The 22,837-nt window shown below is 47.7% G+C and overlaps 1 protein-coding gene and 1 long non-coding RNA gene across 3 annotated transcripts; one reads left to right on the top strand and one right to left on the bottom strand.

The window, feature by feature from the left end:
- Positions 1–377: 377 nt before the first annotated feature.
- Positions 378–22,831, bottom strand: ANP32A (acidic nuclear phosphoprotein 32 family member A). 2 transcript variants are annotated; one of them, XM_074837386.1, is made up of 9 exons: positions 22,813–22,831; positions 22,606–22,702; positions 6,762–6,911; positions 6,492–6,614; positions 4,888–5,086; positions 4,583–4,681; positions 2,985–3,082; positions 1,996–2,056; positions 378–1,780 (listed from the first exon to the last, which is right to left on the bottom strand). In XM_074837386.1, exons 2-9 carry the CDS (start codon positions 22,657–22,659, stop codon positions 1,719–1,721), a joined length of 846 nt encoding a protein of 281 aa, XP_074693487.1. In that variant the 5' UTR covers positions 22,660–22,702; positions 22,813–22,831; the 3' UTR covers positions 378–1,718. The 2 variants fall into 2 exon arrangements, with proteins under 2 accessions (XP_074693487.1, XP_074693486.1); XM_074837385.1 differs by lacking the exons at positions 22,606–22,702; positions 22,813–22,831 and adding an exon at positions 11,034–11,766.
- LOC141928725 (uncharacterized) lies at positions 20,966–22,559 on the top strand. Its single transcript, XR_012624848.1, has 2 exons — positions 20,966–21,467; positions 22,075–22,559. It is a non-coding gene; the product is annotated as an uncharacterized LOC141928725 (long non-coding RNA).
- Positions 22,832–22,837: the final 6 nt, after the last annotated feature.

Below are 22,837 nucleotides of genomic sequence, written 5' to 3'. Positions count from 1 at the left end.
ACCCAGAACTCACACACCGAACCGCAGCACCGCACTCTGGCGAGGGAAATCGAAACTTCTTTCTTCTTGGCCTGGAGAAACAGAGGCAGGACCAAACAGGAGAAATGAATGTGCTTAACTGCGATAATCATGCTGGTAACACAGAAGAAAGCCTCATTCTGAAAGAAAAATGGCATACCGTTATTTGCACTAAAGCCACAACCTCTCCCTTGGCTTCACCCAACCATGGCTAAGAGTCATTTTTATGGAGCAGAACATATCATCAAGCTACTAAAAATATCAGGGAATTCACCAGAATAGCTTAGTAAATGTCCTTTTTGAAAAGGTATGCAACTCCTTCCCAGTGGCCCATTTTACTCAAATAAGCCACAGAAAAATTGTATAAAAAGATTTATTGAAATTCATCAATGACAAACAGACATAAAACTCAAAGTTTGGCTCTTCTGGGAAAAAAAACTGTTGCAAATGTATTTATACAGATGAAATATTGACTAGGAAATACAAGTCACTTCTAAAGCTATTTTAAAGAGGGATATGAAAGTAAAACTGTACATTCACTAGGTATTTTCAGTCATTTTACTGACTTCCACTAGGTAAGAAAATACAATTTTGTATTAGTATCTCGTGCTTGAGTGTATGAAAAGAAACCTCCTACCCTACATGCTGAACTGCCTCCTGTATTTAGGTTTGTAAAAATTTTCAAAGTATATAGCACAAGTGGAAGTAGTTTCTCATCACTTAAAATTGACTAGGTGTTATATATTACAGACCAAAATAGTACACACCTTATTTAAAAGGGTTGAAACATTTTTTTATTACAATTGTCAAATTCATTTCACTAGTAACTCAGGAATTAGGAACACTTTTTATATATATTTATATATATATTTAAATGCCTGCCATTTTCAGTGTATTGGCTATACCCTAGCCAAAAAAAAAAAAAAAACCCAAAACAAACAGAAAGGAAAACACACAACACACAGGGCGGGGAAGGGGGGGAGGGGGGGATTGCAAATTCACCCCACAAACCAGATCCAAAGGAACACCCCAAAAAAACCCAACAAAAACATTTGGTCACTATTTACAAACAGCAAAATAAAAGGTACCTACAAAAGCAGGGAAAGCATTGGCTGAAAATGGCAGTCATTCACGGACAGGCAACAAAGAAATCACTTTATCAATATGCCATTCTCACACCTGTTGCTGTGGAGGGATGCTTTGCCTAAATTTGCAGCATCCCCCAAAAAAATGCTTACGATGGATTTAGTGACCGGCAGTGGTGGAAAAATCCCAACCACCAATGCCACTCAGCTGTCTCGGAACAGAGTACGTGTATTTGGGGGATCATCTACTGATCTTAAACTTTTTTGACTTTTTTTTTTTTTTTTTTTTTAAAAAGATGTCACTACCCACTCCAATAATAAGAAACAAATTACCACTTGGTTTATACTTACTATTGCAGTTACAGGGACTAAGAGAGGGACAAAAAGAAAAAATTTAAAATGAATAGGAGGAGGAGTGGCAGTAAAAATAGTATTTTATTCCCTTGCCCACCCAGTCTGCTTCTCCCTCTCGTTCCCACAGCAACATTACAATCAGAAAAAAAAAAAAAAAAAAAAAAGAAAAAAAAAGAAAAAAGGTTGGGGGTGTGGGGAGGGGAAATACAGGGTAAAAACAGTCAAATCACAATAGGAAATTTTCAAAATAGGTTATTCAGTTTAGTCATCTTCATCCCCTTCATCTTCAGGCTCTCGTTTTCTCTTCTGTCCCCGTTCTTCATCTAGAAAATAAAACACAACTTGAGTTATATGAGTGTTCCCTCATGCTGCTGAGAAGCTGAACAAGTTCAACAAGCTTCTACTTTGGCAACTGGCTTGCTATCAAAGGAGCAGGAATACAAACATGAGCCTGCTTTTTAGAAAATAACATTTTACTTATTAAAAAAAAAAAAAAATTCTTGTTTTATCTCTAGCAAAAACTGGATTGCTGCCATACCGGGCTCTTCTTCGTCTTCATCATCATCTACTTCACCATCATTGTAGCCTTCTTCATCCTCCTGGATTTAAAGAGGGGGAAAAAAATAAAAGGATTAAAAGAGTCAGTTTCAGTGCAGGACCTTTCACAATTTGGCAATATTCAACAGCATTTTACAACAAAGTCCTTGAAGCATCTTAAACAAAAACCAAACAAAAAGGCAGACACTTCCCACGCGCTTATATAAGCGCAGTTTTTTGCTACAGTATAACTGGACTCTGGCCCAAGTTTCATTGCAGAAAATCACAAGTGATCATAGCAGCCACTTCTGGCTTCAAGTCTCCGGCGAGAAAATGGTTTTATACTTCATGCCGATACGCAGCTGCAAATTTTGTTATGATGTCCTGAGCTTAGTAAGGCTCGACGACTGGTCAGCAAAAGGGCCATGTTCTAGGGGTGGAGAGAGTCAGAACACGAGCAGACATCTCCAGAGCCTGAGGAGAAGAGGCTGATCCCCCCTTCAGCCAAATTTTAGCCCCATCCCAGCAGCAGGGCTAACAGCAAAGTTGCAGCAGACTGTGACTGGCTCAGCACACCCTACACAGGGGCTGGACTACGCTAAGAATTAAAGCGTCCTGAGGAATCGCAAGGTACCTGCCCAAGGAGGAACCTCGCTCTGAGAGCACAGAGTCAGTAGTTCATATACCACTCTCTTGGCTTTAACCCCCAGCCCTCCAGAGGCCCCACAAACCGGGTCTGCGACGTTCCCGCAGTGTTTTTGACATCAGCCCAATAAACAGAAGGATTTCGTGTCAATGGTCACTAGATGGCAGCTGGCTCACAGACAGGCACGCCTCAAAGCCACCCCCTGCTGCGATGCTTCTCAAGTAAAAAAGCAAGCGCACGCTTCAAGTCCTAAAAACCTCCAATATTTGGTCCATTTCTTGCCCAACTATTTCCAGTTAGAGCATGTTTACTCCACACCCGTTATTAACTGCAGAAATCCTTACCTCCTCTTCTCCGCTCACGTCCTCCTCTTCTCCTTCCTCCTCTTCCTCCTCGTCTTCTTCATCTTCTACTACCTGAGCATCATCATCATACTCCTCTTCTATACAGTCAAACAAGATTAACAACTCAGACATTTAAAGTTTACTTTTTTTTTTTCCTCGCACCTGAGACGTGACCTCCTACTGACACAAGGAGCAAACTGAAAGCACTGCTGAAGGGCCGTACAGAATTAAAGCAGCTTTAGATGTAGTCCTGGGCCTCTTCAGCCTAGTGAGAAGGTAGTGGGGCAGCTGCACCCACGCTCTCGAGCTGCTCCAGGGGCCTTGACGGCAAGTCCCAGCAGCCTCAGGACTGCTTGAGCTTCAGCTGCTCCAGTTCCCACTACTAATCTGCATTTTTGAGCCCATGGGACACTCACAGCTCTTCATCTGCAAGCGCCCATCTGCTCCCACCAGGGCTAGAGCAGAACCTGACAAACCAACCAAGCGCTGGGTCCCTCCCCAGGGGACACCCTTCGTCTTTGTGCTGCGAGAGCGATACCAGAGGCTCACACACAATCCATCTTAGGGGTTCGCGATCTCTTTTCAAGAGGAAAGAGATGCAAACGCAACTAAGCCCAAGCAACAAACCAGAAATTGTTTTTCCATGCTGCAGGTAATGGCGTTTTGGAGCTTTTTTCATGCATTTGAATGCAGGCCCAGCCCTGGGCTCTGGTGAGGAGAACCTGCGTGGTGCTGGCTGAACACATGGCTCTGCCAGGCACTGCTGCAGCCCTCGCCCCTCTCACCAGAGCTCGCATTCAGCACTCGGGGGAAAAGTGCAAGTCCAGCTATTCTGCTTTTGCTGTGCAGCTGGGTTTGAAGAGTCTAGCAAATTCCCCAAACTCAGCCGGATACTCATCCGACCGGTACGCTGCTGCCTCCGAGGACAGTCTCCCAGGGAGGCAGAACGGCACCCACAGCACAGAGGGACCCACCGTGCACCTCCCCAACATGAAAAACCTGCTCGCTGCTTCATTAGCGCCTTTCACAGAGCTTGCCCCAGGCAGGCTTCAATACATACACTCTCCCCTTTTCTGCCTGATCTCAACTACTTCAATTTTGTCCTCCCGGACAGCCACAAACTCCTATTAATGCCTTGGCTACTTAATTCTGTGAATTGGCTACTTTTTTTGATGCCCAATCTGGTTCTCCACCCTGCCCTTCTCCATCAGGCCCTGCACAACTGCTTGTACTTCCTGGAACAGCGCAGCCCGTGCACGCCATCCTTTCTTACCCACTCCTGCCCTCGTCCCTGGGGTGTACTGTTCCCAGAACTATTTCAGCACCTTACCCCTCTTTTGGTCCCTTTCTTCTACCACCCTTTCACTCCCCAGCTTTCGCTAGAGAGAAGACTGAGCAAGCAGCTCTTCCAGGCCCTGTCCATCTCCTCTCCCCTCATTCCTTCAGAGGACACTGAGATACTTCTGCTTTACACCAGTCACAAGGAGCTGCTGAGGACACCACTTCTCCTGCCAGCAAGTCAGAGCTGGAAGCAAAAGGTACCACGCAGCACATCAATCTTTCAACTTACGTACACCAAGTAGCACAAATTCACATACCATCTTCATCTTCCTCCTCGTCGTCTAAGCCCTCCACGTAGCCCTCTGCATCAGAGTCCGGTGCTTCTTTGTCATCCCGATCTTTCACTAGAGATAAGACTGAGAAAGTAGCTCTTTCAGGCCCTGCCCATCTCCTTTCCCCTCGTTCCTTCAGAGGACACTGAGGTACTTCTCCTTTACATCAGTCAGGAAGGAGCTGCTGAGAACACCCTTCTCTTGCCAACAAGTCAGAGCTGGAAGCAAAATGTACTAGGCAGCATATCGATCTTTTAACTTACGTACACTAAGTAGCACAATTCACATACCATCTTCATCTTCCTCCTCGTCGTCTAAGCCCTCCACGTAGCCCTCTGCATCAGAGTCCGGTGCTTCTTTGTCATCCCGATCGTAGCCATCGAGGTATGTGAGTTGCGGGAGAAGCTTGAATACATTTTCTCTATAATCGTTCAAGTTGGTTACCTCGCAATTGAAAAGATCTAGACTCTTCAGGTTTTCTAACTTTTTCTGAAAGGAAAGAAAAGTCTCTGAAGTTCAGCGTTACAAAAATTCTCTACAGAGCAAAGGATGCAACGGCAGCCAGAGTTAATGTGCTCAAGAGCTTCCCATGACAAAAGGGTCATTTTGGTCTCTGCCTGCTAAGTTGGCGTGGAACAGCAATCTGCAATGCCTGGCCGTGGCTGCTTGGGTATCTGAGAGGGGAAAATGCTCTCTCTGAAGTTCAGCGTCTCACAAGTAGAAGACTGAAGTTCGGAAAGAGGCAAAAATCACACATGCTGCGAGGGGCCAAGCTAAGAATAAGTAATAATCCAGTCAGTTATCCCAAAAGGCAAGATATTGGAACCAGCGGTCAGGTATATTGAAACCACTGCTTTCAATGGAAGAAGAAACAGACTATTCTCTGGACATAAGAATTTTACTAGAAGAGATGTAAAAAATTTTAATGATTGTACCTTAGCCTTTGGAAAAACGAAAAAAGGCTTAGAAATTGAAAAATTGACCGTCCTTTTTTTTTTTTTTTTTAGGAGGAGGTGATCTGAACTGCCCACAGCACTTCAAAGAACTAACAATAAAAGCACAAGCAGCTGAGAATCTGTATCAAGTCTTATGAAATATCTCCCTTCTGGAGTTTGGCGCGTAGAGCAACGGTGACATCAAGAAAACAATAAGCCTGAAACTGGGAGCAGTTACAATCCTCTCTCTCTTCTGTTTGCTACATGAATTTAACAGCTCTGCTCTCCCCTTCTGCTGGGGGAGAGGAGATCCAAGATGAGAACTGCTCCTTGAGACATTTTAAGAGCAAGTATTGAGGAAATAAGCCTGAGCCAAAACTCCTCATTTCTGGAGAGCGAAGGGCACAAGAAGCAAAAATTAGAAAACAGCACAGCCAGAACTGACACTTGGATGCCTTTTGGAACTTGGTCTCAGCACTGGAAATAAAAAAGTATAATGACCGTGAGCGGGAGAGGTGATGGAAAGCAGCAGGAATAAGCTGGAAGCTCAGCAACCTCTGCCTGGCTGCAGCGAGCGAGCCCAGCACGGCGGCACACAGTGCCGCAGCCCTGGGCAGAAGTGGCAGCTGGTGATTTTAGACCCGAGGCTCCAGAGGAAAGACCCGGAGCTGAAGCGGAGCGTCTGGCAGAGAGAGCCCCGAGCCCCCGCCTCCGAGGAAAGCCGCGGGGCTCCCGGAAGCAGCAGCCACTAGAGGGAAGCAGCCGCTCGTGCTGCGGGCACAGCCCCGGGCCAGAGCTCCCCGACAGCCCCGGGGCCACGGGAACCCGCCCCCAGCCTGGCCGGGGGAGATCAGCACCCACCACACTCCACTGCAAGCTGCTTTGGGACTGCCAATCCCTAAATGCCTCTACTCATCGCAAAATGGGGTTTGATTTCAGCCCGTACTGCACCAACTTACCAGAGGTTCTATTGTACCGAGATCTTTTATTTTGTTGCCGCTTAGATTTAGATGCGTGAGGTTCGGACACTTTTCTGCCAACACTTCCAGTCCGCCTGAGATTCTGTTGTCACTTAGCTCGAGCTGAAAGGCACATAAACATCTTCAGGTTTTAGTGCAAACATGTATCACAAAGCAGTCTGGTCAGCTAAACTACGTTTTTATACAACTACTTCACACATGCGGTATAGTGCAAAGAGGGAGGCACACGGCATAGGACATTTTATTTACCTTCTTAAGTTTGTTTAACTTTGGTAAGTTTGCAACTGAGGTTAAGCCTACGTTGATTGTACTTAAGAATTCCAGCTCTTCAAACTCATCTGTGAGGCCTTCAATTTTGCCTTCGTATGACCTACAGTTGTCAAGAACGAGTTCTTTAACCTGGAAAGAGATGCAAAACGTGCATAAGATGTTTTGCGTGGAGAATAAAGATTTCACTCCCAAGCAAAGGATGACACTGATCAGGCGAAAATGAAAGGTATTCCGGTAAACTGGCAAGTATGCGAAAGGTTATTTTCAGTGTCTGATCCCTGCTTTTGCTGGTATGGTTAGCAGTGGTTCAGAAACAGGTATTTGTCTTTGCTTCAACTGCCTTTGTGTTGTTCTATAAACAACGTAAACAGTTCAAAAACATTAATCCTGGCTTAACCAATTTGGTTGTTAGAAGTAGCATCGTCTTTGGCAAATGCAAGCAACAAGCATTTTAAAAACTATGAAACCAATCTATTTATTTTTAAACTAATCTACCACTTCGACACCCCGTACAACTCGTGTGCCATTACAACGTATCATCAGTTGTTAAAATAGCCTCTCTCCTAATGCAAAAATTATTCGAGCTTTTCAAGCGTGGAGAGGTCACTGCCTGCTCAGACACTCCTGAAACCTGAGGTAGGTCCTGGTGATCCTAAACCAGGTCCTGCTGGAGCCTCACCCCTCCGCACCAGGGTAGCTTGATGATGGTATTTTAGGGGAAGATCCTCTCCATGGAGGCAACTCCTTTCTTGGGGACTTACAAGGGCTGTGCCAGATGATGCTGGCAGGGGTGGTTCTGTGAGCAAAGCTGCTGTGCACCCTTATCTCCCTCGCCCCATTGCAGCAGGGAGGCTCGGAGGGAGAGGTGAAGATAACGTCCCCACGGGCCTGAGCCCCACAGCCAAAGTTACAGACTGCACGGTTTTGTTGTTTTTAAACAAGGCACCGCTCTTTTTTTGCGGGTGCTATCTTCACCGGACACAACAACAGCATCAATGCGAAAGAGACGCTAAATACACCCTACTCTGAGTAAAACTGCTCCTTTTCACCCTAAAGCCAGGTCAGCATTATGGGATTCAAGTCTCTTAGTAACCAACATGACTCTGGGGAAGCTCTGTCACCGAGGACTGTGACTCCACAGGAAGGGCCCACCCATTCGGGGAACATCCAGACATTTTCACACTGACAGAGAATTTCTGGGAGTTATTTCTCCCCTCTACAACCACCGAAGAAAACCCATCCTTCTGCGGGCACTGCAGACCCCATCCCCTGCTCGAGGTTTGTTTACAGGTTTGGAGAGGAACGGCGTGCTGCTTTACACTGCGGAGGGGATAAAGAGAAGTCTGCAAGAGGGGTGTACACAGAAAAAACGAAGCAACTTCTCAGTTCATACCAAGGACAGTTAATATGCAAATATTTAATTTTCTTAATTTCTTTTTATTACTGTAATCCCACAGCACAGAGAAGAATCCTATATAGTTTTATAGCTCCAAATAACATCCCTAGATTTCTAATTAAATCCCAAGCACTGAAGTCAATAGGGAAGTCAGCCCAAAGCAACACGAGAGTACAAGTGATTCATTGAGAGTAGGAGGATCAGTGTTAGACAGGAAATACATTTTCCAAGACTCTACAATTTTCCTAGAGGAATTATGATAGGGAATGACTACACAAAAGTCTTCCAGAATTTTAGGCTGGTTAGAAGAAACCAAAGATCAAGTCAAGCGCTCCTGATCCCACATACATCTATTCCATTTGGGGGGGGGGGGGGGGGGGGAGGGGAACCCAAACCCCCCAAAACAAATGACAAAAAAACCCTCTTTGCTTTGAAATTCAGACAGCTAGAAAGCCATTTTGAAGGCAAACATGCGTATCTTCTTACTGTAACAGTATTTAAGTATCAGGACCCTCCAGTGAGATCAATTTGGGGACAGTCACCTTCACACACAGAGCTCCCGCCCAAAAAAAAAGAAAAAAAAGGAAGGAAAAAAAAAAAGTAGAATAGAAGAAGCTCCACCCTAAACCCAGACCCTAGAGCAGCTACATTCTGCCCCTATCTGTGTCCTCCCTCGCCAGCACATGAGGCCCCGGCCTGCTCCGTTATCTCCCTCGGCCAGTGAGGTGGCTCATCAGAGCTCCCACCTCCAGACACGTTTGGGAGGAAGGAGGGCGAAGGAGCATGGTTGCAGCATGCCGCGGGAGGAGAGGTTCTCCGCAGAAGAAGAGGTTCTTCACAGAAAGAGGCTGATCTCCACACTGCACAGAGTGCAATGTCTTTTTTTTTTTTGCCCTACCCTCTTCGCAAAGGAAGTTTGCAAGAGCTCATGTCGGAAGATGAAGCAAGGCAGGAGGGCATTTGGGGAGGGAAAACACTCGCAGCCGCAGCAGCCAGCAGAGTGTAGAGTCAGCTCTGGCTCCAAGCTATGCAGCAGACCAAAGGCACAGGGTGAAGAAGCACCTGAACAGCACACTGAGAAAGAAACGGCATGGGCCCTCACCCTGGGAGGTGGGACAGCCACCCCTTCACCCTCCCCAAGGGCAGGATGGAGGCAAATGGGGAATTGGACAAAACTTCCCTCAGGGGTAGAGAAGAGATTTGAGAGGGAGTTGGAAATAGCAATGGATGTAGAAGTAAAACCTTTTAATATGGTGGTAGAATAGTCAACTGGCTTCTACTTTTAGTTTGCTCTTTTCAGGGCAAGAGTGCTGCTTCCCCTCTGCTTTTCAGAAAACTTTGCTACAGAACTGCAGAACTTCCTTGCTGTGCCCAGTACCAAGATACTGGGCAAAGATACAGTCAAAACAACTCCCTGGGGAAGCTGTCATGGAATAAAACCAGCCAGGTTTGCAAGTTGAAGAAAGCCTGGTTGGATTGAAGAGTTGAGTAGGAAACAGCAGAGCACAGGCTCCTAATGCTCCCCAAGTGTGCCCGCAGCAACGTCATTTCGGTGCTTATGTGGTCAGAGGTATAACGACACACTGAATCGCTTCTGAAAGAATGTAACTCCACAAGAAAAAAATAAAAATTCAACTCAAAATTAAATGGCTTTATGCTCTAAGAGATTTAAGAATCCCGTAGGAAATATATGCCTGCAAGAGGAGGATGAACTGGGCTGATGGGGCTTCTCCCAACTTCACTGCCACATGCACGCTCACCGCCGCATTGCACCCAACTCTCCTGCGTACAGTACAAGCAGTAGAACTACCACCAGCTCAGACAGTTTTTGTAAGTGTTAAAATGACCTGCAGCTATTTGCCCACAGCCTCGCAGCCTGCAGTCGTGCTCATCCCACTCTTCTCCCCTTCCACTCAGACTTGCCATCTCCTCCTGAAGAACTTGCCGTTTCTCAGTGAACCGGAGAGGCAGCGCCGTCCCCCCGCCCCAGGAGAGGGCATCACTCTCTGAGGCCCCTCCGGTTATTAACAGGCACTTTTCCAAGGCGCTGGCTGCTGCACAGAGGTCTCCTCTCAAAGCTTAGCCCCGCTGCAAGGATGCTGGGCCTCATCCAGACATACTACAGCCCTGACAGTTAGCGAGCACAGAACTGTGTCAGTATAGAGAAGGAGAAGCGGAAAGGTGACCTTAGCAAAGCTACATTCCTTCTAAAACAGCTCACTACCACAAAAAGTATGACAGAAGGACTAAAAACCTATTCCTCGTTTGGTTTTCAGAAGTCTTTGTAATCTTAAGGAAAATTCCACCTCCTGAATCACTCTCCAAACGTCTACTGAACTTCCCTGAAACCACACGGTAACACTACAAGTTTTACATCTCTTTCCTCACCTTCCGTGACCAAAACACAGAATAAAACATTGCCTGATGCAAGTGGCCCACGTGAGCACCCTTCCTGAGTCTTGTTATATACCCAAACGAGATGAGTGGGCCTCGACCAGTCTGAACCAATTTAGTTGTATCACACTGCAGTCTCTAATACTACAGGCACGCAGATGCGCAGTCAGGATTAGGGAGGACAACCTGCATGTATCTGGAGAGAGAGGTTTGAGGGAATAAGTGTCCTCAGCTGATTTGCATTTAGCTGCATCAAAGCCAAGACGACATAACCTGCAGAAGTTGTGTATCGTTGACCTCATCCCTGTTTATGCGCTAATTGGAGTAAGTACTAATACAAGTACAAGACAAGCCACATGACCCTTTCTTATCTTCCCCCAAAACTGCTGCATAGTGAGAAATAGTGGAAGAACAACATGCCACAGGGAACCAACCACCACAAACACCACCGCAGCGCTCACCTGAACAGCTAGCAAGGCACCCACAGGTGAATGTCTAGCAGAAACCCTCAGATGCAGGTGGGTAGGTTGGTTCCTGCAGTATGTAACCATGTCTTCCCCAGCCTTTGTGACAAGGCACCATCCGGTGCTTGGGTGGGGAGATGACGCATTGCACAGCTTCAACCAAGCGTTCCTCGCCCAGCCCGCTGTCCTGCCTCGTCCCCTGGGGTGGCTCAGGGCTCCGCTGCCCCTCTCCCTGTGTTGGGCGGGTGCCATCTGCTCGAGCAGGTGCTTCCTGGTTGCCTGCACACCTTCTGCTTCAGTGCTGTTGCTCTGCAGTTTGCCAGTACTGGTCCTTAGTTTTCAGCAGTCACGCGTAAGCAAGTAGGTTGCTCCTTCTCCAACAAACCCTTCGGACCATGCTCCTTGGACCTGTTGTCCTGTGGCCATTCCAGTTGCTATTTCTAATATCCCAGGCGTTTTCAGCACATGACATCACATCTCAATGCAGGCTGTACTGTTAACTGTGGGTTACAGCATTCCCTAGATCTCTTCAGGACCTTCATGACATCACGCTCTACATTACCGCCTGCTTGATAACTCTTATCTGTTTCCTAGTATAGTTACTGCATTAAGCTGCGTTCCCAAACGCGTATACGACTTCCTTAATATAGCCACAGGGTCTGCTGTGAGATTCCACCCTATTCCTAGAGGAAGTACAGGCAACCGTGTGTAAGCAGCTGCTGGATTTCATGGGAGTCACCACAAGTGGCACCCAGGACCCGCTCGTCATGCGCGGTACGTGGCAGGACCCCCCCCCCCTCCCGCCTCCCTTTTCCAGCACCAGCCGCCTCGCTGGAAGGGACCGTACTCTCGAGTTATCAATGCACAATCAGTAGAATATAATTACACACAGACAACTATTAAGCTGCACATGTTGCTGCCTTAACCTTTAATCTATATTTCCATTTCAACAGGTAAAAAGGCAAAGTCTCTACTTCAGAAAGCCTACAACCCACGGGGGCGGGGAGATCCATGAACTTGGGACTAAGTTCCCAAATCCCAGCCTGTAATTGAAGGCTTAACAAGGTGACAGAAGGACACAGTTGTGGATATAATTTTAAAAGATAAAAGGCAAATTTACAAGTACAAATACCATTCTGCTGGCTTTACAAGCAGAAACAGCAAAGGCTGTAACATCTCATTTTCAGCACAATGGACCAGATGCTTTTGAAGTGTACGCTGCATGTGGTACCCCTAGGTCAGGAATATCCCATGTGCAATTTTTTTGAAAAAAAAAAAACACGTAAAGATGAGAATGTTAACTCTACCTTGCACTGCTCCCAACCCAACGATCCAGGGGAGCACCGAGAGAAGCCCTCCATACCTCTTACCCCAGTGGGAACCTGATTTAGAGGAGGGAAGAGCTGTGGAAAGGAGGGAGGGGAGAGCAAGGGAAGCCTGCTGTGGTAAGTGGAAGCAAAGTCCAAATTACTTTTGAAAGCAGATACAGTTTTGTGCTCTCCCAGATGCACAAACACTTCAAGATACTTGGGTTCGATCTTTGGTATTTTTTTGGTCTCAACAGCCTGTATAGTCCATGCAAAGCTCCACAGTGAAGAATGACCATTGCTGCCTGCTGTAACCAGACTGCCAAGAGTTGTGGCCTCCTGGTGCTGGCACTGTACTCTAGACCCGTACTCACGCAGATCTGGGGATCCTTCAGCAGAAATGGATCCCCTCAGGTTTCTATTCCACTTGATTTGTGCAGCAAAGTTCAAGAGAAGCCAGCCCTGCACAGTCACGCTGTTCTCATTTGCTGGGGAAGGCACGGGTTTGACCAGGCTCAAGATAACGCCCAGGTCTTGCAGGAGCCCATCATTCATGCTTAGCTCCATGGCGATGGTAAGGATATCACGTCCTCCACACTTATGTTAGAAGCTTCCCCCGAAGTTACTACTGGAGGAGATAAGCGTTGCATGGATTTCCATTTCAGATACTATCCGGAATGTGACTAGGTCAAAAAATGCTTGAATGAACAGGCAACTTAATACCTTGGGCTAACAAAGCTGCTCTGAAGGCTCAAAGACATGATGCAATTTCTGCTCCAAGATGATCACCAAAACATAACCAACCTGCAGAACTGATTTAAAAAGCAAAAAAACCCTCGATAGTACCACATGCCATTCACCACCAGCATTCAAGATCGATCTTCAGCCACGTTAGGACCCCCCATCATACAAACACAGAGCAGAGCCAGGCTACACAAAGCTCAGCTCCTGGGGGACAACGGCGCAAGAGGAGCGCAGAATAACCTCTAGCCCAAATCACAGCAGCTCCTGGGCCGCCGTACGTCCATGAAGACACACCTCAAGAGCTGTTCAGCCTTCCCAGAGCGCTGCCCAGCCAGGCTGTGCCCCCTCCTAGCTCTGGCGTGCTGCCCGCAGGCAGGCAGGGGAGGGAGGGAGGCAGGTGCCGTGGCACCGACTGCGCTGGCTTGGTGCCACGGGGGATTCCCCTTCAGCAGGGCAATCCTCAGCTGCTCCTTCTGGGCAGCTCAGCATCGCCCCGTGGAGATGCTCGGGGATGAGGATCAAGCCACAAACAGAATTAAATGTAACAGGGAAGGGGAAATTCCAGTAGTGTTGACATCCTCTTCCTCCCCCAAGACACACAAGTAAAAAGCAAACGAGAATAAAGGCACCAACAGCAGGTGACAGCAGTAAAGTTTCTTTCCTTACCAAACCAACATTGCGATTCTGGATTTTGACATACCTCTTCAAGGCTTTGTTATCATAAGTATCTAAGATGAGATAAACACTTGCAGTCCATGTCTTAAACTAGTTCATCAACGACCACCGACCTTTCACAGGCTCTGGTCATTACTGTACTGGGCAAAGAATCTGCAAATCCCGGGGCAGGGAGAAACGCTGCACAAAAAATGCCCACGTAACATGAACCACTTCCCTTGAGATCCGGGCAAGATTATCTAGCAGTACTTGAGAATCCTATCAGCAGAGGCAGCGACTGATGGCGGGGAAAGGACTGCATGGGATTAATGCCTGCAGTTTGTAATTTTGAGCAGTGCTCCGTTACCACCATTACAGACACCGGGTGCAAACGCAGAGCCTCACCCTGGCTGAATGCCAGGCACCTGTCAGGACTTCAAAGAGGTTCAGGCTGAAGTTTACAGGATTTCCCCCAGACGTACTCCCCACAGCCCAACAAAGCCATCCCTTCCACCAGCACTTTGCAACTGGCCCCTTCCCCACCGAGCAGTTCACATCTGCTGCATAAAACAGCCACCAGCGCAGGCTGGTTCAATGGCAACCTGCTCCCCTTTGTAGCTGTTTTGCCTATTTTTTACCCATTCAACCTGGCTGAGCTCCAAATGCTTGCAACAAGGTCATGTGAAACTACTACCGGACCTCAAAATTCATCTAGGGTTTCTCCAAATGACGTGATCCTGTCAAACTTTCATATTTGAATTCCCCTCCCACATCTCTTTCTCGGAAACTCCCACCAACACTGTTAAACACTTCAGCAGAGGGTTTTAGAAGCCCAAAATTGAACTTCCAGCATCATTCATACAGTTTTGGTGCCTCTCACGTTTTTCACTACAAGCACCGACACACGTGGATGTGCACGGATCCCGATACTCCTGTCTCTGAACTATAATGCTGTGCTTCTCTACAGGTTTACTCTGTGTTTGTAAACTACACGCTAGTAAGCGCTTTGTATTTCATTTAGTTGATCCAACAATTGCGTGATGGAGAAACTCGGATTTACTCCAGATGAGGGTCCAACCAAGGAATTGCATGAGAACACTTGCCTAGGAACCAAGAACGATCCAGTGACAACACAAGCATCTCTGTGGACGTCTGTCAGCCTGGGCTCAAGCAGCTTCTTAAACCCCTGTCCTCAAGTTCAAAGCGGTGCAGTAAACTAGCTGTTTAAAGCCACCTTTTAAACTCCCCTCAAGCTGGGCTCTGTTTCTGTTAACTCCCACAAGGATGAGCACAATGTCCTCATTTTGGTGGCCCCCACGTGTATGGGAGACCCCGCATCATCCCCAACCTGGCAAAGGGAAAGGAGCAGGAGAGACAGGGAATTTGTGTTGTTTTGTTTGGTTGGTTGTTGTTGTGATCTTTTTTTTTTCTTTTTAAATCAAAGCTGCTCTGTGTTTGGAGACAGCTTAAGGCTGCTTGCACAGCTCAGAAAAAATCTGGCTCGATATCAATGCATTTACTTTTTTTACTCTCTAATATTTTACATAGTATAGCTGTAAACCCTGAGAGCAATACATATGGCGCCAACTAATTTTACATCCTTTTGCTCTGTTCTATGAGAAACTAAAGGTCCAAGGGAAATACCTAAGTGGCAGAAGGGTGAAGTGTCTTGCCAATTCTGACGTCTTACACTTGTATCTAATTACGAGGCATCTCTAGTACTAAAAAGTTGCAGAAAGAATAATCTACCCTTGCCTTTCTCAAAAAACAACCCCCAACCAAGAAACCCCATGAGTCACAGAGATACACTTTCACACATTTACAAGGGTCACTATAGCCATATGCATAAGCAACGCACTAATTAATAAATCGAGAACACACTCCAGTGACACGGAAAGCTGGTTCATTCAAAAGCATACAGCTAGTTTTCGGTTTTGTTTCTACTGTTAGCAGCATAACTTGGTAAAAACTCCAAATATTTCTGTAGACAGACTGTTTCAAATACGTGGTGAAATTGCTTCTATCTTTGCATTAAATGCTTTTCAATATTCACATTAATGTTGCTTGCTTCTCTCTTTTCTACAGATGGTATCACCTCCCAGCAGAGCCCTTCGCTCTGCTCCTGGCTGGGGTGGGTGACTTTGCACGGGTCACTTCAGCTCCACGTCTCAGTTTCTCTCTGTTTGAGAAACAGAGCACCTGACATCACATCCAACGTGCTTTTTCATTCACCGCCAGCTATTATTAAATAAAATAGAAGCAAGACATTAAGATTGCAGTGTACCTTTTATCTGAAAATTCTCCAGTTCGAAATTTCCAGCGTTTAGCTGAACTGCTTAGTTGGTGCAGTTGCACGTACTCCGAATTGCCCTCAGCAACAAAGGACTGATGTAGAGACACACATAAAAAAGAAACACTGCATTTAAATGAAGACTAATTTTAAGAGCTGCATATTTAATACGGAAAGCACTCTCTGAAGATGTCAGCTGCTATAGAATGCACTGGCAAATCATACTTGCAAAAGATAAGCTTCTCCTAGCTTTTTTTATGGCTTTAAAGGGAAAGTGTTCAATAGACCAAGTCGATGGACAAACGAGCGCTCCGATAGCGAGCACAACTTTTACACAGTGGCATAAAGGCAAACCACTGAGGCTTTTTTTTTTTTTTTTCCCCCCCTTTTTGGAAGTATTTCAAAGGTCATGCTTACATATGCAAGGGTTTCACGACTGATTTTAGCAACCTAGTCAAAAAATACAGACTACGTATTTACTAGCTATTTTGTCTGAAGGATAGCTGAGCAAGAGAGGAGACAGGAAAAAATTATATGCAGAACAAGTCCAGTAGTGTCACATAAATAGCTGGGAAGTGTCCATCACTCCAAAGCACAACAAAACCACCGCTGCTCCCTATTCCCACTTGAGACTTGTACCTCGCAGCAGACACAGAGGGTTTGGTTCATCGAGCTGAGCTGTTGTCAATCAAGGCTGCTGAAAGCCATCGCGCGCTCCGCAAATGGCAAGCCCGTCTCGGCGGGTGGCAAGGAGAGGACCTCCCTTCCTCCCTTCCCAGCACCCCAGGGCAAGTCCTGCTCCCTCCCAGGCAGGGCACCGGGATCCCAGTAGGCCCCTGGGATTCTGGTGTGCAAACCAGAACTACTACTCCCATAACCTTCCCTTAGTCTTAATTCATTCAAAAAAACATTCAAGACACAGCACCCACACATGTTTCATAGGTCCGGTTCTTAGTTTTTAGGCTTTTTCAACTTACCAATACCTTATGGCAGGAGGATGGGGGGAGTAACCCATAAAATGAATGAAATTGGAATAATCAAAGTCAGCCTTATGGGATGCAAATATTCAAGCAAACAGTCTCCGATACCTGCGCCACCATTCAATGTACATTTAAAAATGCATCACTGATGCAGATAATATGCTCTTTTAAAATATTGTACTGTATTTAAAAGTCCTAAATCCTTGCATGTGGTTAGCAGTACCTTGAAACACTCAGGAGTTTTTGGTGTACACTTAGAGCAGAACAGCAGAAAGGTATATTCTATTTATTGACATATAACACACAAATCCTGCTGCAAGGATGGATTACAATAGCTAGGCTTAACCCTAGAAGGTTTGTACTAAAAAATTGGGGGTTTCCTTCTTGTTTCAACAACTATTTTCATTTGGTGGGCAGGACAAGACCCCTTACTTCTTCAGGAGATGCATTTCTTGATGGACTACCAACACAGTTACATCAACTAAAGCCCAGCTATTTCTCTTAATGCGTTTTTATCTAGCCAGTATTTGGACACACACCTGAATCATATGGAAAGCTCTGTAACTGTGACTGTACTTTATCTATTGCTGGTCAAAAGGGAATTCTCAAGTGTTGAGGGAAAAAAAAAAAGAATCTAGCATTGATACTTTCTAGCAGCATCACAGAGAAAGGGGAAAATTAGGCAACCAGTTTTGGATCCATATACTGGTGTTCTTTGATTCTAAGTCTTTCAAATGCTTAAAACTTGGTCCAGGTTAAGAGAAGAGAATTTGCCACATACTTCCCTGGTCAGCCCAGTAGTCAGCTGTGAAACCAATCTAAATTTCAGAAAGGATAGCTCACACATCACGCCCATTCTCCAGCCTGATTTTTGTGGGCTGCAGTCCCTCCAAGATGAGCATCCACCCACCCACCCAATAGGATGCTCATTCTAGAGGTTAGCATCTGGAAATCAGAGTCGTGAAAACCAGCTGTGATACAAACTTGGGAAGTTTGCAAAAAAGACAGCTACTTCTTTGTACATTTACACCCTGCTGTCAGCTACATAAGTGGTTAAGTGATACAAGGCTGCAAAAATCCATGAGATAATCTGCACACGCCACACGGAGTTTGTACGTGCTGATCTCATGCCTCCCTAGACACAACCATATCTGACTTTGTTTCGAACATAGAGTACATCCCCTTCCCATTTTGAGGTTGTTCAGTCTGGGGAGAGTAAAAAAGTAGGTATCTGCACTCATATGTAAGACCAAAATATTTTTTTTAAATGCGGGTCTTTGAAGTGATGCATGTCACTTAAAACTCTCTATGGTTCTTGCAAGCACCACAACAAGGAACTAGCTTGGGGAAAAGAGCCTTTTTATTTATATTCTTCATTTGAAACACTTTGTATAGATGCTTGCACCGTATTTCTCTTCAGTGTTAAAATCTACAGAAAACCAGAGAGAAATCAGACTGCCAAATTAAGTTTTAAAGTGCAACACAGAGTTAGAAGAACTGTAAGAAATACTCAACATTACAGTCAGTATTTTATCACTATCACAATTTTGAGCTGATAAAGCACTAAATCCTCAGACTAAATGAACCAGCGTGGTAGCCGGAAAGCAGAGAAGATGAGTTTTGTGCATAATTTCAAAAACCTACCTCCGTGTCACACAAGTAAGAGCCTCAGTACTGAACCTGTTCCACAGTCTTTGTGCTTTACTAATGAGTTTACGATGGGAATGAACAAGAATGCCCACAAACACGTCCAGGTGAGCACCCCTCTGCGAGGTCAGTAGTTACACCACTACCGGCTGATGGTTCTGGAGGAAACCCACGTGAAATAATTGTACCTGGCCCATTTCTGGCATGCAGTTAATTATAATGGAAAACCACGTTGGTAAGATCGGCAAAATGACAAAGTCAAGTGCACTACTGACTACTGTAAGCGACCATTAAATGTAATGGGATAAAAAGTTCTAATATCTGGGCAGAAAGTAGATGCGCAAGCTCAACTCTGGCCGTACAACACACAGAAAGAACAAGTTTCAAGCACTAAAACCCTGGACCTATCACCAATGCCGAATTCATAGAAAAATGGAGGGAGAATCAAAAAAAAAACCCACAACCAAACCAAAACAACAAAAAAAAGACGGAGAAAGAAAAGGAATAGCTCCTATACAATCCACTTCAGAACATTTATGTTATGTTTTATTAGTCAACATGTAACCTTGCAGGATTATATGACTTAACAACTCGGAGTAGTTAGCTCAGCCGCACAGCAGCACACAGTATTCTACACAAGAACCGTATTGGCCAGATCAAACTATAAAGTATCAATGTAGGCTCAGAAAGAACCACAACACCTTATCAACATCCTCTTATCTAACTTTGATTTACAAGAAGTTTTGATCCTGCACTCTCTGGTAACAGGATATATTAAACGTAAGATATACCGCAAAACTTAAGCACACATAGGGCAGAAGCTCCAAAACAAGCATATTCATGGCTATTTTCACCAAGATTTAGTTACGTTACACTTAAAAGTTTGAAAATGATCTTGCACACAATAAGGAAATACTGCCTATCTATCAAAGCAGAGACTAATAAAAACAATTCACAGAACTGTCCTGTTCATGTCCAAAGACTTACTAAAATTTGTAAATAAATGACATGGGCATTAGAATCGCTTCTAACCCCCAGTTTCAAGTATTTTAGCTAAAGCATTAGCTGGATTTAGCCAATAGGTATTTCAGAGAAACAGACTTCAAACCGTACACTTAATTCTCCGGGACACAAAAAGCACGTGCACACATCTGTAATCAATGTCTTTACAAAGCGGGCTCTAAACAGAACAGCATTCCCGAATGGCATCTCCATCCCCCTTCGTATGAAGCCAGAAAGATTTGGCTTTCTAACAGAGGTGATCACCTTTGCTACCTCGGGAGGGCTGATACACGTAACTCATTGACAGAGTTAAAGTCTAGCAGGTAAAAAGTGACAGGTTCAATAAGCCTGATTTTACAACTAACTGCTACAGATTTCCGAGTTACTGAGGAACAATGAAGCCCTATCAGCTCAGAGCTCTCTCAACTTTCTTTGGCGTAAGCCGGAACAGAGCAAGAGCTGAACAAAACCAAAGCGTGGAGGGAAAAAAAAAAAAAAAATCAAAACAGAAGTCCAGTTTATACCTAACGCACTTTGTATCAAGTCTTCAAACCGTAGGACTGTGTTTAGAACGGTGAATAAGCCTCCAGCAGTAGGAGCGACGGGTAAATGGACTAAAAGTAAGGGGAAAAAGGCCAAAAAAATGATTAAAAATAAAATAAAATGAAAGGAGCCCCAACAGCAGAGACCTACCTTCCCGCAGGGCCCTGCACAGGAAGAAGGCGGACTCCCGGCGCCGCGCTCCCCGCCCGGGGGGCCGTAGGGGCACCCCACGCCGCCGCAGGGCCCCCCCCGGCCCCAATGCCGGGGCCAGGCGAGGCAGGGCCGGGCGGGCAGGTGCGGCGGAGCTGCCGGCCCGGTGGGGCCCGGTCCCCGCGGAAGGCCGGGGGCGGGAAGAGGCGGCGTCCCCCCGCCCCACAGCGGCACCCGCGGGATTAAATAAAAAAGAATAATAATTAAAAATAATAATAATTAAAGGGGGGGGGGGGAAAGGATGGCGCCTTTTTACCCTCCTGGCTCGTCCCGCCGCGGTCGTCACGAGCCTCCTCCCGCCCTGCGCTCGGCGACAAAATGGCAGCCCCGGCGGCTGGCAGTCATGTCGGAGAGGGCGCCCGGGCGCCCCTCGCCGCCGCCCGGCCCCGCCGCCGCCGCAGTGCCGGCGGGAAGGGCCCCCTCCGCCAACGCCTCACATCGCACCTCCACACACCGCCGCTCCCCCCCCTCCGCCCCACGGCGGGAAACCGGCGGCGGGCGGGCCGGGGCGGCGGGGCTTCCCCTCACGGCCCGGCGGGGCGGGCAGGGCCGCCGCCCGCGTTCGGCCGTTGCCGCCGCCGCAGCTGAGGAGAAGGAGGAGGAGGAGGAGGAAAAGGGGAGGGAAGGTGGGGGGGGAAAAAAAAAAAAAAAAAAAAATGGCGCCGCGTCCTACTTGCCGTGTGGCGCTGCCAGCGCGGGGCCGGGAGCGGCTCGGCGGCGGGGGGGGGGGGGTCGGTCGGCCCCGCTCGCCTCATTGTACCCCCCGCGCTCGAACAATGAGCCCCCGCGGGCCGCACAGGGCCGGGCCGCGCCTCAGCGCCCGCCGGGGACGGCGGCGGCGTGTGCCGCGGCGGTGGCGGGAGCCCTCCTCTGCCCCCCCCCCCCCCATCCCCGTCCTCCTCCTCCTCGCCCAGGAGTTTTTAAACTTTAAAGAGCAGGTTCCATCGACCTGCCCCCGCCTTTGTCCCTCGGACACCGCGCTCGGTCACCGAAAAGCCGCGGGGCCGCGTCCCGCCGCCTTGCCTCCGCCCTCCCCCCAGCGCCCCCCGGAGAGGTACGTTCTCCCCCCTTCATCCCCTTCCCGGTTCCCCCCCCCGGCCCCTTTCCGCGGGCGGGCGGCGGGGCCGGGGCACACCTCGCCCTCCCCGGCCATTAGACAAGGGCCTGGCGGCGGCGGCGGCGGCCCTCGGCGGGGCGGGGAGGGGAGGAGGGGGCTTCCCCGCCGCTGCCCTCGGCCTCCCCGCGCCCCGAGTTCGCGCCCCGCCGGAGCGGGCTCAGGGCCCCGCCTGCCTCCGGGCACCCCCCCGCACCCCCTCCCACCGACTCTTTTAGGGTGGGATTTTTTTTTTTTTTTTTTTTTTTGTCCTGACAAAGTTTTTCTCTCTCTCTCTCGTTTATTCCGCCAGACGCGGAACAACAACCTGAAGTCCGGCCCCAGGGGAAGGGGGAAGGAGGGGGGGTGGGGGGGTGGAGGGGGGGAGAGAAAAACACGCACACGCACACATCCAGCCTTTTTGTGCGTGTGTGGGGATGGAGGGGGTGGAGAGTGCGTTTATTTCTTGCAATATTTTTTTTATTCAACGCTCGCGCTACCGGCGGCGATACCCGATCGCCAAAAACGCTAAGCATTGGTTTAAAATTCTTTTCTTTTATCTTCTCAGCATCTGGAGAGAGGGAGAGAGAGAGAAAGGGCGCGTTCATGAGGACTACAAAGTTACAAATATGGCTCCCCAGTCTCTCTTGCCTGATCACTGCAAAGAAATGAAGACGCACTTTAAACTAAACCATTTGCAACTCACTCGCAGTCCCTGTCTGCCTCTCCCTGCCCAGCACCCAGTACAAATATTTGCGAACTAAACACGCCAAGAGAGGAGCACCAACTTATTTTTATTTAATGCACGGCGAAGCCCCCTCGAAGGCATCGCACACCGGCAGACTCAGGAGCAGCCTCTAGTTTCCCCCTAAACCACAACGCGTGCGCCTTCGGGCACCCCCAAATTGGGGTGCACAGCCACACACACACACACACACACACAGGTAGGCACCTCAAGGGCAGCAGCGGCCCCGCCACCGCCGAGCCCCGCGGGGTTGGGATGCACACCCTCCCTCCCCCCCAAAAAAATAAAATGTGGGATGGATTTTTATTATTATCATTTTTTTTTTTTTTGGGGGGGGGGGGAGGAATTGCTTACATCTGAGGGCGTCCTGTTCCGCAGCTCTAAGTGGATCCTTTTCTTCATGTCCATGTCCGTGGCTGGCGGGAGTCGCTGGCTGTCCCCGGCTCCGCTCCTGCAGTGACACCGATGCGGACCCCCCCAAGGCCGCCGCCGTGAGGGACTTTGAGGGCTCAACCAGCTCCGCTCGGAATCCCGAGCCCCAGCACCGCGGCGAACACTAACCTGATAACTGCGGAGGCGGGCGCTC

The sequence above is a fragment of the Strix aluco genome, chromosome 12, assembly GCF_031877795.1.
Source record: "Strix aluco isolate bStrAlu1 chromosome 12, bStrAlu1.hap1, whole genome shotgun sequence".
Lineage (NCBI taxonomy): Eukaryota > Metazoa > Chordata > Aves > Strigiformes > Strigidae > Strix > Strix aluco.
The sequence above is the reverse complement of the archived record's forward strand: the minus strand, read 5'-3'. Positions and strand labels throughout refer to the sequence as shown.

What these genes read in the sequence shown, in the direction of transcription:
- ANP32A (XM_074837385.1), bottom strand. Translation starts at nt 11,288, where the DNA reads ATGGCACCCGCCCAACACAGGGAGAGGGGCAGCGGAGCCCTGAGCCAC. An exon ending in GTGCCTTGCTAGCTGTTCAG is followed by an intron (nt 6,912 to 11,033) that starts GTGAGCGCTGCG and finishes ATCTCTTTCCAG; the next exon opens with GTTAAAGAACTCGTTCTTGA. An exon ending in TCGGTACAATAGAACCTCTG is followed by an intron (nt 5,087 to 6,491) that starts GTAAGTTGGTGC and finishes CTTTCCTTTCAG; the next exon opens with AAAAAGTTAGAAAACCTGAA.